This window comes from Schistocerca piceifrons, chromosome 2 (assembly GCF_021461385.2).
Source record: "Schistocerca piceifrons isolate TAMUIC-IGC-003096 chromosome 2, iqSchPice1.1, whole genome shotgun sequence".
NCBI lineage: Eukaryota > Metazoa > Arthropoda > Insecta > Orthoptera > Acrididae > Schistocerca > Schistocerca piceifrons.
Window position 1 is genome coordinate 58188878 of NC_060139.1, and position 15568 is coordinate 58204445.

The 15568-nt window shown below is 38.6% G+C and overlaps 1 protein-coding gene across 2 annotated transcripts in view; it reads left to right on the forward strand.

Annotated features, from left to right (window-relative positions):
* The first annotated feature begins 1343 nt into the window (after nucleotides 1-1343).
* LOC124776677 overlaps nucleotides 1344-15568 on the forward strand; it is a 170758-nt gene continuing 156533 nt past the window's right edge. The window contains exon 1 of one of the 2 annotated variants that reach the window (XM_047251779.1): nucleotides 1344-1498. In XM_047251779.1, the coding sequence (XP_047107735.1) occupies nucleotides 1496-1498 (3 nt within the window). In that variant the 5' untranslated portion in view covers nucleotides 1344-1495. Of the gene's footprint in view, nucleotides 1499-1595; nucleotides 1629-15568 lie in introns of those variants that run through there. The other variant, XM_047251778.1, reaches the window with a different exon arrangement.

Sequence of the window (15568 nt, forward strand, 5' to 3'; positions counted from 1 at the left end):
TGTTCCGACACAGTTCAAGACTCGGGAGAAAAGTTTTACACCTGGTGTTCTACATGGCAACTTCAAACACAAGAACTTTTTGCTGACACTACTACCACCTACATAAGTAAGATTTTCCTGTGTCACTTTCAAGTAATGCACTTAAGCTATTCCTGATTTAACTGGAAGATCTGTACTTCCCACTTTCATATCAACAGCCTCAAAATGCATATTGTAGACTTCGGGATATGTTACAGGTCAGTGTCACACCAAGATTGTGGAGAAAGGGGGGGGGGGGGGCACCTCGGTATCCAATAAGTGTTTACCAATAAATAAGTGGCGGAAAATTACGGGTATAGGACGGCTTAACATGTGGAAAATGAGATTTTTATTATTCACTCAATGTATTTAACATTTATTATTCCTTTAAAATCGCACAACAACTTCAATAAAACACTTTAATCAGTCACACACTTATTTCATAATTATTTCACTTTTAAACTGCAAATCCTCTAAGAGCTGTCTTGAATCTTCACGAGTCTCTCTCAACAGCCTTGATGTGGATAGATATGTACAGCAACCAGTAATCAGTCAGAACTGCGTCTGCAAAAACACAAGGATTATTAAACAATTTTTGCTGTCACTTTACTAGCAATATAATTGACAGAGTAGATTGCTAATATTTGCTATATCACATTTGCTAATATTTGCTATATCACATTCGCAAGAACGATCTCACTGAAGTAATTAAGTCCATCAAAACGCTTAGAAACTAACCTCTCGTCTGACGAAAACGGTCTAAAGACTGGCAATTTCTTCAGCTCTGTTGACAATGATATTTTGAATTATGACTTTACCGAGTGACTGAAATGTAGTTCAGGTACCTATGAACATAACAATATGATAGAATTCATTTTCTAAACACGAACTATTACGGTACTGTGCGGCTACATACATATTAATTACACTATTAATATTTTCACAGTTGTTTCTTCAATACAAAATTAAAGCCAACGGAAGAATAAACGTAAAACATACTTACCAATGACAGGTTTGTTGAGATGCAATTCTCTGTGTGGACAGATGTAACTTTTTCATACGGTGGTACGTCGCAGAAATCGCAGGAGTCACAGAAATCGCAGAAGTCGCAGAAATCGCGGAAGTAGCAGAAATAGCAGTGGCGGAGGGATACGGGACTTAGGTTCCTTAACTGCGACTCTTCACTGCGACAAATCACAGTTAAGAATAACAGATACTGAAAAGTAGCATTCACAGAAATCACTGCTATCGGAAAATCGCAGTTTAGCCTATCACTAATTATAACTTACGCGGTGAAGTTAGATATCTTTCTGTTTACATGAAGTGCAATGATTGTCCTGGACGCGGTTGTTGTGAAAATATAGTGTTTACGAAGTTCTTGCGAGTAGTAATGTGGTTTATTCATTAACCATTGTTGTTAATATTGTTGTTAGTACGGTTATGCTAATTATAGCCCAGTGACTTGCGCGCTGTAACAATGGTACTGTCAAGATGTTAGCGTGTTAACTTTTTTGTGTATTGAATGTTTGTTTCTTAGCATGACACAGTGTAATGAAATTATTACCATACTTCCTGATGTGATCGTCGCAGAGATGGTTCTCAGAATTATTGTTGGTTGCATTTTCACTTTTTATATGCGCTTTTTGCTTTGAATAAATGTGTGCCATCATAGAGGAAGCATCCGCGGATTGTTAACCCAGCTAAATTTTGTTGCATTTGTGTAAGCAAGTGTAATAGTGACGAAGTAGCAAATATTTCTGTTTGTGTTGTTCATTTATTCATCCAGGGAAAGTGACAACGAAATAGCTTTTGTTATTTTGGCACCACAATACAGTGAAAATAAATTGCTAAAATGTGTTTCACATATATGAGTGTGTTTTCGCGGGGGTACGACAGGCTGTCGACCGAGTCCTTCAGTAAGGAAGTTTCCCAATATTCGCCTGAAATCATTTTAGGAGAACCACAAAACCGGGTTGCTGGGCACAGCGAGTAAAATCCTCCCGTGTATGACCTGTCTCAGTTGGTTGGTGAGATTCCGAATAAGTGTGATGATTGTATTTCGTGTAATTTTACGTGTTTGTTAAAACAGGAGTTCATATTTTAGAGTTAAGTAAGCATTGTAATTGAATGATTGTTTGCTCAACCCTTACATATATGATAAGGATTGTATTTAATTAATTAGGTAGATAGCATATTTAATACCAAAAGAGGTCCGGAGAACGTCTTTAGTTGTGACGTTTTAAGTTCCTTGTTGATAATTGCATACCGCCAATTATGCCACTATGTGGCAGTTGTCTTTCTTGTGCCGTAGTAACCACAATTTTCTGTTTTACCGCCACCACCATTTGCCATGTACAGATGAGTAACGGTCTCTTTAGGCATTTTCATGGATTTTGCCCAGTTTGTTCAAGTGGCTCATTAAACAGTAATGTCGTTTCTGTGCAATTTTTGATACTAGTTAATAAGGTTATACTTAATTTCTTGTCTGTCTCGTTTGTTGTTAAGTAGAATAATTTCTGCATTGTTTCAGTTGGTGAAATTGTATCCATTTTCCTGCAGCTGTTATGTTTTCTATTGAAACCGAAAAATGTATAGGTGCCATTTTATGATTTTTACCATATCTCGAAAGGCTTGATGTGGCTCGTCGGATGTCAAGTTACTTCTAGGCTGTCATTACTTCCATTGTGTACACCCTGTGTCTGTCATTCAGCTCTTTTGACCTCTACAAATAGTTTATAAAATCTTGGAAAGCTTGCACAATTTTCCTCATCTGCTGCCTTCTTGACTGGTGAAATGGGGTATCTGTACAACATGGTGTTTCTTATTTATTGGTTGCAACTCTCACTTTCTCTTTCTTCATACCTGGAACATGTTTTGGAATTTTCATAAATATTTTTGTTAAATAATAACACATATTTCTATTGCTAATATTGTTGATAAACAAAAAAATTAATATATTATATGAATCAAAAATTTTGCTGTATGTATGGATCTGAGAAATCTCTTACTTATAGTATTGCTGCTGAATTATATTAGGTACTGGTAACGTGAAAATATTCGAAGCTTTCCATACAAGTTAATAAGGGAAAAAAGGGTTTCTATTTGATCCCATGTATCTGAAAGCTGTTCGGTGGGATGTTGATGAGCCCAGACAACCAATCTGTATCCCAGGTGACAGTATTACTATAGTAGATTTAAGCTAATGTGACAGGCTACATTAAGAAATATACAAAAACTTGAGGTTTGAAAAGTTATGAACAATTCAAATATGAAAAAGTAATTAAGTGCAGCCAATGGTATGGGGAAAAGTACAAAATGTTAACAGTTGTCGAATCAAGATTTATCTCTGATATTCTGTATTTATTTAGTTTTAATTTTTTGAAGCATGACACTTTTTTCAAATGTCATGTTTAAGTGTACACTGTACATAAAGAACTAAATAATAAAAAATTACACTGTTTTACGAGGGTAGTGAATAATGTGATAACTGTGCTGATAGACCAATAGTCATTAACATGACAGAGATTTGAGCCCCAAGAAATAATTCTGAAGAAATAATCACCGGATGGTTTCACTAACAACACGAAACAGTTAACAAAGCAAAAACCAAAAAACTGAGATGACGTGACAGGTCTAATCAGAATAACGCTATTGCAACATTCTGTACACTTGCCATCTCACTTAGCATAGAGGGTAAGTTAAGCCACGTAGCCTAAACCAAAATCACCAGTAAAAAAAAAAAATTATTTTGTAAACCTAACAAAAGAAGGAGGTCTACAAGAGAAACATACAAATAAAAACATCGAAGACACCTTGTACATGACATATGAAGCCACATTTCAAGGAATATACTGTTGGCTTGTGTTATTCACTGGACGTGGTATAACAGTGTTGTTGGGTTTGTGTATTTAATGCAATGATGCTGGTGATAGTAGTAACTGATAATATAAAAGTTTTTTGGAGACTACTATAATGTTACCACCCCATGGACCTTGCCGTTGGTGGGGAGGCTTGCATGCCTCAGCAATACAGACAGCCGTACTGTAGGTGCAACCACAACAGAGGGGTATCTGTTGAGAGGCCAGACAAACGTGTGGTTCCTGAAGAGGGGCAGCAGCCTTTTCAGTAGTTGTAGGGGCAACAGTCTGGATGATTGACTGATCCGGCCTGTAACACTGTCCGAAACGGCCTTGCTGTGCCGATAGTGCGAGTGGCTGAAAGCAATTGGAAACTACAGCCGTAATTTTTCCCGAGAGCATGCATCTTTACTGTATGGTTAGATGATGATGGCATCCTCCTGGGTAAAATATTCCAGAGGTAATATAGTCCTCTATTCGGATTTCCGAGCGGGGATTACTCAGGAGGACATTGTTACCAGGAGAACGAAAACTGGCGTTCTACGGGTCGGAGCGCAGAATGTCAGATCCCTTAATTGGGCAGGTAGGTTAGAAAATTTAAAAAGGGTAATGTATAGATTAAAATTAGATATAGTGGAAGTTAGTGAAGTTCTGTGGCGGTAGGAACAAGACTTATGGTGAGGTGAATACAGGCTTATAAATACAAGAGCAAATAGGGGTAATGCAGGAGTGGGTTTAGTTATGAATAAAAAAATAGGAATGCGGGTAAGCTACTACACACAGTATAGTGAACGCATTATTGTGGCCAAGATAGATACGAAGCCCACACCTACCACAGTAGTAAAAGTTTATGTGCCAGCTAGCTCCGCAGATGATGAAGAGATTGATGAGATGTATGATGAGATAAAAGAAATTATTCAGATAGTGAACGGAGATGAAAATTTAATAGTCATGGGTGACTGGAATTATCTAGCAGGAAAAGGAAGAGAAGGAAACGTAGTAGGTGAATATGGACTGGGGGTAAGGAATGAAAGAGTAGGCCACCTGGTAGAATTTTGAACAGAGCATAACTTAATCATAGCTAACACTTGGTTCAAGAATTCATGAAAGATGGTTGTATGCATGGAAGAATCCTGGAGATACTGGAAGGTTTTACAGATAGATTATATAATGGTAAGACAGAGATTTAGGAACCAGGTTTTAAAATGTAAGACATTTCCAGGGGCAGACGTGGACTCTGACCACAATCTGTTGGTTATGAACTGTAGATTAAAACTGAACGAACTGCAAAAAAGTGGGAATTTAAGGAGATGAGACCTGGATAAACTGACAAAACCAGAGCTGTAGAGAGTTTCAGGGAGAGCATTAGGGAATGATTGATATTAATGGGGGAAAGAAATACAGTAGAAGAAGAATGGGTAACTTTGAGAGATCAAAGCGTGAAGGCAGCAGAGGATAAAGTAAGTAAAAAGACGAGGGCTAATAGAAATCCTTGGGTAACACAAGAGATATTGAATTTATTTTATGAAAGGAGAAAATGCGGTAAATGAAGCAGGCAAAAAGGAATACAAATGTCTCAAAAATGAGATCGAGAGGAAGTGCAAAATAGCAAGCAGGGATGGCTAGAGGACAAATGTAATGATGTAGAGGAGTATATCCCTAGGGGTAAGATAGATACTGCCTACAGGAAAATTAAGGAGACCTTTGGAGAAAAGAGAACCACTTGCATGAATATCAGGAGCTCAGATGGAAACCCAGTTCAAAGCAAAGAAGGGAAAGCAGAAAGGTGGAAGGAGTACATAGAGGGTCTATACAAGGGTGATATTCTTCAGGACAATATTATGGAAATGGAAGAGGATGTAGATGAAGATGAAATGGGAGATATGATACTGCGTGAAGAGTTTGACAGAGCACTGAAAGACCTAAGTCGAAACTAGGCCCTGGGTGTAGACAACATTCCATTAGAACTACAGATAGCCTTGGGAGAGCCAGCCGTGATAAAACTCTACCGTCTGGTGAGCAAGATTTATGAGACAGGCTAAATACCCTCAGACTTCAAGAAGAATATAATAATTCCAGTCCCAAGGAAACCAGGGGTTGACAGATGTGAAAAATACCGAACTATCAGTTTAATAATCCATGGCTGCAAAATACTAACACGAATTCTTTACAGAAGAATGGAAAAACTGGTAGAAGCCACCATTGGGGAAGATCAGTTTGGATTCCGTAGAAATGTTGGAACACGTGAGGCTATACTGACCCTACGACTTATCTTAGAAAATAGATTACTAAAGGCAAACCTATGTTTCTAGCATTTGTAGATGTAGAGAAAGCTTTTGTGAATGTTGACTGGAATCCTCTCTTTCAAATTCTAAAGGTGGCAGGGGTAAAATACAGGGAGCGAAAGGCTATTTACAATTTGTAGAGAAACCAGATGGCAGTTGAAAGAGTCGAGGGGCATGACAGGGAAGCAGTGGTTGGGAAGGGAGTGAGACAGGGTTTAGCCTATCCTCGATGTTATTCAATCTGTATATTGAGCAAGGAGTAAAGGAAACAAAAGAAAAATTTGGAATAGGAATTAAAATCCATGGAGAAGAAATAAAAACTTTGAGGTTCGCCGATGACATTGTAATTCTGCCAGAGACAGCAAAGGACCTGGAGAGCAGCTGAATGGAATGGTCAATGTCTTGATAGGAGGAAATAAGATGATCATCAACAAAAACAAAATGAGCCTAATGGAATGTAGTTGAATTTAATCGCGTGATGCTGAGGGAATTAGATTAGGAAATGAGACGCTTAAAGTAGTAATTGAGTTTCCTATTTGGGGAGCAAAATAACTGATGATGGTCGAAGTAGAGAGGATATAAAATGTAGACTGGCAATGGCAAGGAAAGCGTTTCTGAAGAAGAGAAATTTGTTAATATCGAGTATTGATGTAGCCGTCGGGAATTTGTTTCTGAAAGTATTTGTATGGAGTGTAGCCGTTTATGGAAGTGAAACGTGGGCGGTAAATAGTGTAGACAAGAAGAGAATAGAAGCTTTCGAAATACGGTGCTACAGAAGAATGCTGAAGATTAGATGGGTAGATCACTTAACTAATGAGGAGGTATTGACTAGAATTGGGGAGTAGAGAAATTTGTGGCACAACTTGACTAGAAGAAGGGATCGCTTGGTAGGACATATTCTGAGGCTTCAAGTTATCACCAATTTGGTATTGGAGGGCAGCATGGAGGGTAAAAATTGTAGAGGGAGACCGAGAGGTGAATACCCTGAACAGATTCAGAAGGATGTAGGTTGCAGTAAGTACTGGGAGATGAAGAAGCTTGCACAGGATAGAGTAGCATGGAGAGCTGCATCGAACCAGTCTCTGGACTGAAGACCACAACAACAACTATAATGTTAGTAATTATGAATGATTAGGGAATGAATTGACGGTCTTGCTGTTTAAAATTCAACAAACTAATGCAAACTGTTTTTTATGAGAAAGTAGGCCTATTTAAATTTTATGCTAGGTAAGTTTGATTCACGAGTTGTTATGGTGATGAGGAGCTTGTTAAGCTATATTTCACCATTCACACATGGACTTTGATCTTTTATTCTTAATTTAGCTATATTTCTGCTGTAGTTACCCTTACTTCTAATTTTGTTGTCATGAACATCATTAGGTATTGATGTTTTACAAATAGTTCATGGCAAAATTCTCTTTATTTTAATCCATGCATCAGTCCGCACTTCTTTGTGGTAACCTATTAGTAGTTTACTGAGGCATAAGTCACTATTAATTTCCATGTCTGTAAAGTTATTCAAATGGGTTTTTACTGTCTGTGAGTCTGGGGCATACAATCAGACTTTCAGAACTATAGAATACACACAGTCCTAAAAATATAAGGGCAGGCAAGTGTGAGAATTATCACAGAATCAGTTTGAAAGCTCATGCATCCCAAGCTGCTGGTGAGGATAATATACGGATGGATGGAAAAGGAAATTGAGACTCTGTAAGATGGAAGCAAGATTTATGAAAAATCAAGATATATTCATAGGGTTTGTTGACACAGAAAGAGTGTTTGACAATGTGAAATGATGTTAGATGTTTGAATTTTTCAGTTAAATAGATCTAACCTATCCCTAGTGAAAGTGAGCGAGAATTGCAGTAGCTATTACATCAAATGAACATTCTAATGAGAACACATTATGGAGTAAATCTGAGAAAGAAAAAAAGTAATGAGGATTGCAGAAATGAGATGGCCAATAAACTTAACATCAACATTGGGGACGTTGAACTGATGATGTGAAGTAATTCTGTTACCTTGGAAGGCAAGTAGCACAAGACAGAAGAAGCAAGGACATAAAAAGCAGGCACCACAAAGAATGTGCTCCTGGCCAAAAGAAGCCTACTAATATTAAACATCAATCTTAATTTGTTGAAGAAATTTCGAACAATGTTCATTTGAGTGCATTATTGTATGCAAGTGAGGCATGGACTGTCAGAAAACTGGAAAAGAAAAGAATCAAAACATTTTTATGATTTGACCTATAGAAAATTAGATAAAGTGATAAGTTAAGAAATGAGGAGGTTCTTTGTAGAGTTGGTGAGGAGAGGGACTTGGGGGAAACATTGACAAGAAGAAGGGGCAGCATGATAGGACATGTACCAGATGATCAAAAAGTCAGTATAAATTTGAAAACTGAATAAATCACAGAATAATGTAGATAGAGAAGTACAAATTAACACACATGCTTGGAATGACATGGTGTTTTATTAGAACCAAAAAAATACGTAAGTTCAAAAAATGTCCGACAGATGGCGCTTTATCTGATCAGAATAGCAATAATTAGCATAACAAAGTAAGACAAAACAAAGATGAAGTTCTTTACAGGAAATACTCAATATGCCCACCATCATTCCTCAGCATTAGCTGTAGTCGAGGAATAATGTTGTGAACAGCACTGTAAAGCATGTCCGGAGTTATGGTGAGGCATTGGTGTCGGATGTTGTCTTTTAGCATCCCTAGAGATGTCGATCGATCACGATACACTTGCGACTTCAGGTAACCCCAAAGCCAATAATCGCACGGACTGAGATCTGGGGACCTGGGAGGCCAAGCATGACGAAAGTCGTGGCTGAGCACACAATCATCACCAAACGACGTGTGCAAGAGATCTTTCACGCGTCTGGCAATATGGGGTAGAGCTCCATCTTGCATAAACATCGTACGTTCCAGCAGGTGTTTATCAGCCAGGCTGGGGATGAACATATTGGCGTACCTCTCACCCGTCACGGTAGCAGTTACGAAACCAGAATAACGTATTTCTTCGAAGAAAAAAGGCTCGATAACAATAGATGTGGTTAATCCAACCCATAATGTGACTTTCTCGTCGTGCAATGGAGTTTCCACGGCAGTTCTAGGATTTTCGGTAGCCCAAATTCTGCAGTTGTGGGCATTGACAGACCCTCAGAGTGTGTAATGAGCTTCGTCGGTCCACAACACATTACTCAACCAATCGTCATCTTCCGCCATCTTTTGAAATGCCCACACCGCAAATGCCCTCTGCTTCACTAAATCGTCAGGTAACAGTTCATGATGCCGATGGATTTTGTACGGATAGCATTGGAGAGTACGCCAAAGTGCCAAGCAAACAGTAGTGTATGGAATGCCGGTGCGACTGTGCGAGCGCTGACTTCCCCGTGCATAGACGAACCCACTACAGTGTCCATTTCTTCCTGAAATGTCTCAGCGGCATTACGCCTTGTGCTCGCTCGGCCACTACGGGGTCTATCGTCTAAACAACCCGTGGCTTCGAACTTCGAAATCATTCTCGCCACAGCTATATTTGCCAACGGACCTGTACCCATTCGAATCCCCTTCCTATGGCGATAGGATCGTAACGCTGAACTAGCACATTCCCCATTCTGATAATACAGCTTCACTAAAAGCGCCTCTTCAGGTAACGTCAACATGCTGTGACTGCTGGTGCATCTGATTCTCTCTCTCATTACAGCTCCTTTTATACACAATTTTCATGCGCAGTCACTGATGTTTTTCTGTCCAGCGCCATCTGTCGGACATTTTGTGAACTTTTTTTTTTTTCCTAAGAAAACCCCATGTCATTCCAAGCATGTGTGTCAATTTTTACCTCTCTATATACATTATTCCGTGGTTTATTAAGTTTTCAAATTTATACTGACTTTTTGATCACCCGGTATTAAGATATCAAGGAATAACTTCTGTGGTACTGTAGAGGGTAAATAAGATAGGCGAAGACAGAATGGAATATGTCCATCAAAGAATTGAGGATTTTCAACATAAAACTCGGAACACCCTGAGGTATAGTTTCTTATGCAAGCCGATACATATGGATCTGTACCCACAAGGGGACAACTGTCATCATCCTGTGCTGACCAATGATGCCTCAAATCTCAAAAACGTTTTTCAGTATAAAGGCTATCCACCAAAGAAGGCCCGCAGGGCTTTGCGATTCAAACTGAAGATGAATATTTCACCTGAAGAAACTGAAGAGAGAAGTTTCAAGCCTGTCACCTTCCTACTATTTGTAGGTTGTATGCTCGCAAAGCATAAAGTGAATGTTATTTTTCTGCGATCACCAAAGGTACGTAGCCACATTCGTTGGCTTTGTGAAGGATAGTTGACTCTACAGGTTGACTCTACAGGAGTCAGGCCCGTGTAAGATTCCTTGTCTTTGTGGCGTGTCATATAATGGACATACATCTGCATCTATCACAATTCACCTTGTGGTGTGTGGCAGAGGGTATTTTGTGTACCACTGTTACTTCCCCCTTTCCTGTTCCAGTCACGAATAGTGCGAAGGAGAATGATTGCTGTTAAACCTGGGTGTTGGCTTGAATCTCTCTAATTTTATCTTCATGACTTTTTCACAAGATGTAGGAGGAAGCAATATATTTTTTGACCCTTTTAGACGTGTATGCTCTTGTAAGTTCAACAATTAAACAACACTGTGATGCAGGAGCCCTCTCTTGCAGCGTCTGCCACTGGAATTGGTTGACCATCTCTGTAATTCTTTTGTGCTTACTAAATGAACCAGTAACAAAAGGTGCCACTCTTCTTTGGATCTTTTCTATTTCCTCTTTTCAGTCCTATCTGATTAGGATCCCATTCTGACACGCAGTATATTGGTTGAATGAGTAATTTGTAAGCTACTTCCTTTGTCGATAGACTTCATTTGCTGAGGATTCTCCTAATGAATCAGTCTGGCATCCACCTAACTCGTGATTAATTTTGTGTGGTTGTTCCCTTTCAAATCACTCTATATGCATACTCCTAGATATTTTATGGAAGTAACTGGTTCCAGTGATTGTTCTCCTTTTTTACAATAAAATAATTTTGGGTCTTTCTGTGTATGTATTTGCAGTATGTCTAATTTTTTTATGTTGAGGGTCAGTTTCCACACCCTGTAGCATGCACTGGTCCTCTGCATACTTTACATGCTGTTCGAGAATGTTCAGTGGAACATTAATGCTATAACTGCCTGCTACAGCCTGATAAATATGCAGTGACTTAGAACAGCAGTCAGTGAAGCTACACTGTTGGCTACGTGAATGTCCTCATTTTAACATTTGTTTCATCCCTTTGGGATCTGGTTGTCAGGGAAGCCATTGAAATATGTTTTGATGAGCAATTTAATTGTCAATGGTTTTAACCTCGAAAAATGTGGTATCTGGCATTGGCAATAGTTAGCATTCATAGACAATAGTACTGTTCATGTCGGCCAGAATGTGTAACACAGCACTGTTACCAGGAGGTGTTGTCAAAGCTAGTTGTGATATTTCTCCCATTATGATTATTCGTGTATGCTTGCACAATTAACTAGCCCTACCGGTATTTGAGGTGGGCTGCACTGCTTTACTGTCAGTCTTTACAGCTTGCTCTAGAGATGGTTTAATGATTTACAGCTGAGATACTAGCAGAAACAGTCTGGTTGTGGATGGAGTTTGCATATGGGTGAATTCCCATAATTCAAAGGACCATCTGATTTATGGCACTGTAATTAAATTCATAAGATTTAAGACCATGTTCTGTTATTTTCCACAAGTGTGGCAGAAACTCTGTTATCAATACTTGTAATATGTCATGTTTATTTCTAAGATTTTGCTGGTTTGAGTGGATCATCTCCAAACATTTGGTCTGCTCCCTATTTTGTTTATTGCTGTGTGGCTGTTGCAGTTTACTGCTATAAGGGATACATCAGCTACTTCATGACTTCTCTCTTCTGGTTGTTCAACATTAAACAATATTCCAGATTGTTATAACCAGGTCCAACAGGTGTCTGGCTTCCTCAGTGTTTAAACTTTCCCTCCTTTACAAATTGTTTTATTTGGACAGCCTAACTTGTTAACATTGAATATAAATTTAAAAGTTAGAAAGTTTTTTTGAAAATATTGTTTGGAATTTGGTCTAATTGTAATTGTTGCTGCTGCTGTTGTCTTCATTACGAAGACTGGTTTCAAACAGCTCTCAACACTAATCTGTCCAGTGAAAGTATTTTAACTCCGCATAACTACTCCAGCCTACATCCATATGAACCTGATTACTTATTTCGAGCCTTGGTCTTCACCTACAATTTTTACCCATCAGAATTCATTCCATTACCAAACTGACTACATCTTGATGCCTAACCTAACCTAACCTAATGATGTATTATATGAACCTCTCCATTCTTTTCATCAAATAGTGTCATAAATTTCTTTTTCCCGTAATTCAGTTAAGTGCAATGTCATTTGTTATTTAATCTACTCACCTGACTTTCAGCGTTCATTCATAGCACATTTCAAAAGCTTTTGTTGCCTTAGCCATTTATTTCCTATGTTTAACTTCCTTACAAGGCTACTCTCCAGTCAAATACCTCAGAAAAGACCTTTTTTACATTTAAATTTATATTCATTGTTAACAGATTTCTCTTTTTGAGCAGTGCTCTTCTTGCTATTGCTAGTGTTATTTTATCTACATCTACATACTTACTACGCAAGTCACCATACAGTGCATGGCTGAGGGTACCCTGTGCCACTACTATTTGTTTCCTTTCGTGTCCCACTTACAGATAGAGCGATTGTCTGTATGCCTCCTTATGAGCCCTAAGCTCTCATATCTTATCTCTGTGGTCCTTAGATGAAATGTATGTTGGTGGCAGTATGATTGTTCTGCAGCCATTTTCAAATGTCTGTTCTCTAAATTTTCTCAGTACTAGTGATCCTTGAAAAGGATATTGTCTTTCCTCCGGAGATTTCCCTTTTCATTTCCTGAAGCAATTCCTGCATGTTGTTCAAACCTACTGGTAACAAATCTAGCAGCCCACCTCTGAATTTCTTCAATGTCTTACTGTAATCCAACCCAGTGTGGATCCTAAACGTTAGAGTGGTACTCAATAACAGGTTGCACTAATGTCCCATACGCAGTATCCTTTACAAATGTGCCACACTTTCCTAAAATTCACTCAATAAACGAAAGTCAAGCATTCACATTTCTTACCAAAATCCTCATATGCTCATATTCCACTTTATGTCGCTTTGCAGTGTTACACCCAGATATTTAAACTCCATGATTGTGTTGAGCAGGACACTACCAATGCTGTATCTGAACATTACAGGTTTGTTTGCTCTACTCATCCACATTAACTTACATTTTTCTACATTTTGAGCTATGTGCCATTCAACACATCAGTTAGAAATTTTGTCCAGGTCATCTTGTATCGTCCTACAATCACTTATCTTCAACACTTCCCCTTACACCACAGCATCATCAACAAACAACTGTGGACTGCGGTCCTATCACACTTCCATTGGGCACTCCTGATGATACTCTTTGTCTCTGATGAAAACTCATCATGAAGGACAACATACTGTGTCCTGTTATGAAGTCTTCGAATCACTTACATATATGATAACCTATTCTGTATGCTCATAACTTTGTTAACAATCTGCAGTGTGGTATGGTGTCAAATGCTTTTCGGAAATCTGAAATGTGGAATCTGCCTGTTGCCCACCATCCATAGTTCAGAGTATATCACAAGAAGAAGGGCAAGCTGAGTTTCACACAAACAGTGCTTTCTAAAATTTTACTGATTCATAGATATAAGCATTTAGGGTAGATATTAGCATTTGGGGTATTCATAGATATAAGCATTTGGGTTTGGTCTCTAGGAAATTTATCATTTGAACTCAGAATAGAATTCTGTAGCAAACTGATGTTAAGGATGCTGGGCTGTAGTTTTGTGGGCCTGTTCTTCTAACCTTCTTATATACAAGAGTCACCGCCACTTATTTCCAGGTGCTTGGGACTTTGCATTGGGCGAGAGGGTCACAATAAATGCAAATTAGTAAGGGGTCAATGCTTTAGAATACTCTTTGTAAAACTGAATTGGGTTTCCATATGGACCTGGCGACTTATTTGTTTTCCGCTCTTTCAGATGTTTCTTCACACTATGAATGCTTATTACTATGTTGTCCATATGGGACTCTATGCATCAAACGACAGTATGTTTGTACAATTCTCCTGCCTGAACAACTTCTTAATTGTGGAATTAAAAACTTTAGCTTTCGTTTTGCTGTCTCAACTGTTACACCAGACTTGTCAATGAGTTACCAAATGGAAACCTTAGACCCACAAAACAATTTTACGGACCAGAATTTTCTTGGATTCTCGGCCAGATCCTTATGGTATGGTGCTAGTTGTGTACTGTGTGCATAGATCTGTTCAGAGGCGTATGAATCTCTACTAACTTTTGCCTTTCATTATTTGTGCATTCTCTTTTGAACCAAGATTGCAACAGCCTTTGCTTCCTTATCATTTTCCGAATTTCGTTGCTAAACCACAGTGGGTCTTTTCTGTCGTTAATCTACAACTAGGCATACACTTGTCCAGAGCCTGATTTGCAGTCTATTTAAACTTTGCCCCTAATTCCTCTGTTTACATCATACTGGAACTAAATGATTGCAATTCACTGTTTAAGTGAGATGCTAACAACTGCTTACCTACTCTTTCTAGCAGAAAACCCTCTCCTAGCCTTTTTGACTGATTTATCAACTTTGGAGCCATAATTGCTATGATACCTTGATCGCTAATCCCCATCTCTATACTAATGCCATCAATAAATACTAATGCCATCAATAAGGTCCTCTATATTTCGGCCATCATCATTTATTTTGCTATCCAAATAGCAGAAGTCTACTACTACTTTCATTGCCCCATTTCCTAATCTAGTTCCCTCAGCATCACCTGACGTAATTCCTTTGCCTTTGTTTTATGTTCATTGGTATTCATCTTGTAGAACTAACCTCTTTCCAAGACATTAGCCATTCCATTCCATTGCTGCAAATACTTTGCTGTCTCTGACAGAGTTACGTCATCAACAAACCTCAAAATTTTAAGATCTTCTCCCAGAACTTAAATTTACTTTCTGAATTTCTCGTTGGATTCCTTCACAGCTTACTCAGTATTCAGACTGAAGAACTTCTGGAATTGGCAATAATGATGTTTCACTCCGCTCTAAACTACTGCTTCCCCTTCTTGTTCTATGACACACAACTGCAATCTTGTTGCTGCTCAAGTTGTAGATAGCTTCTTGCTCCCTTGCTTTCTTTAATACTCCTATAGGCATCATCCATCTTTCCTGTAGTCATTCATGTTTCTACAGCTTTGCATTTGTCCTCTGGCCCTACA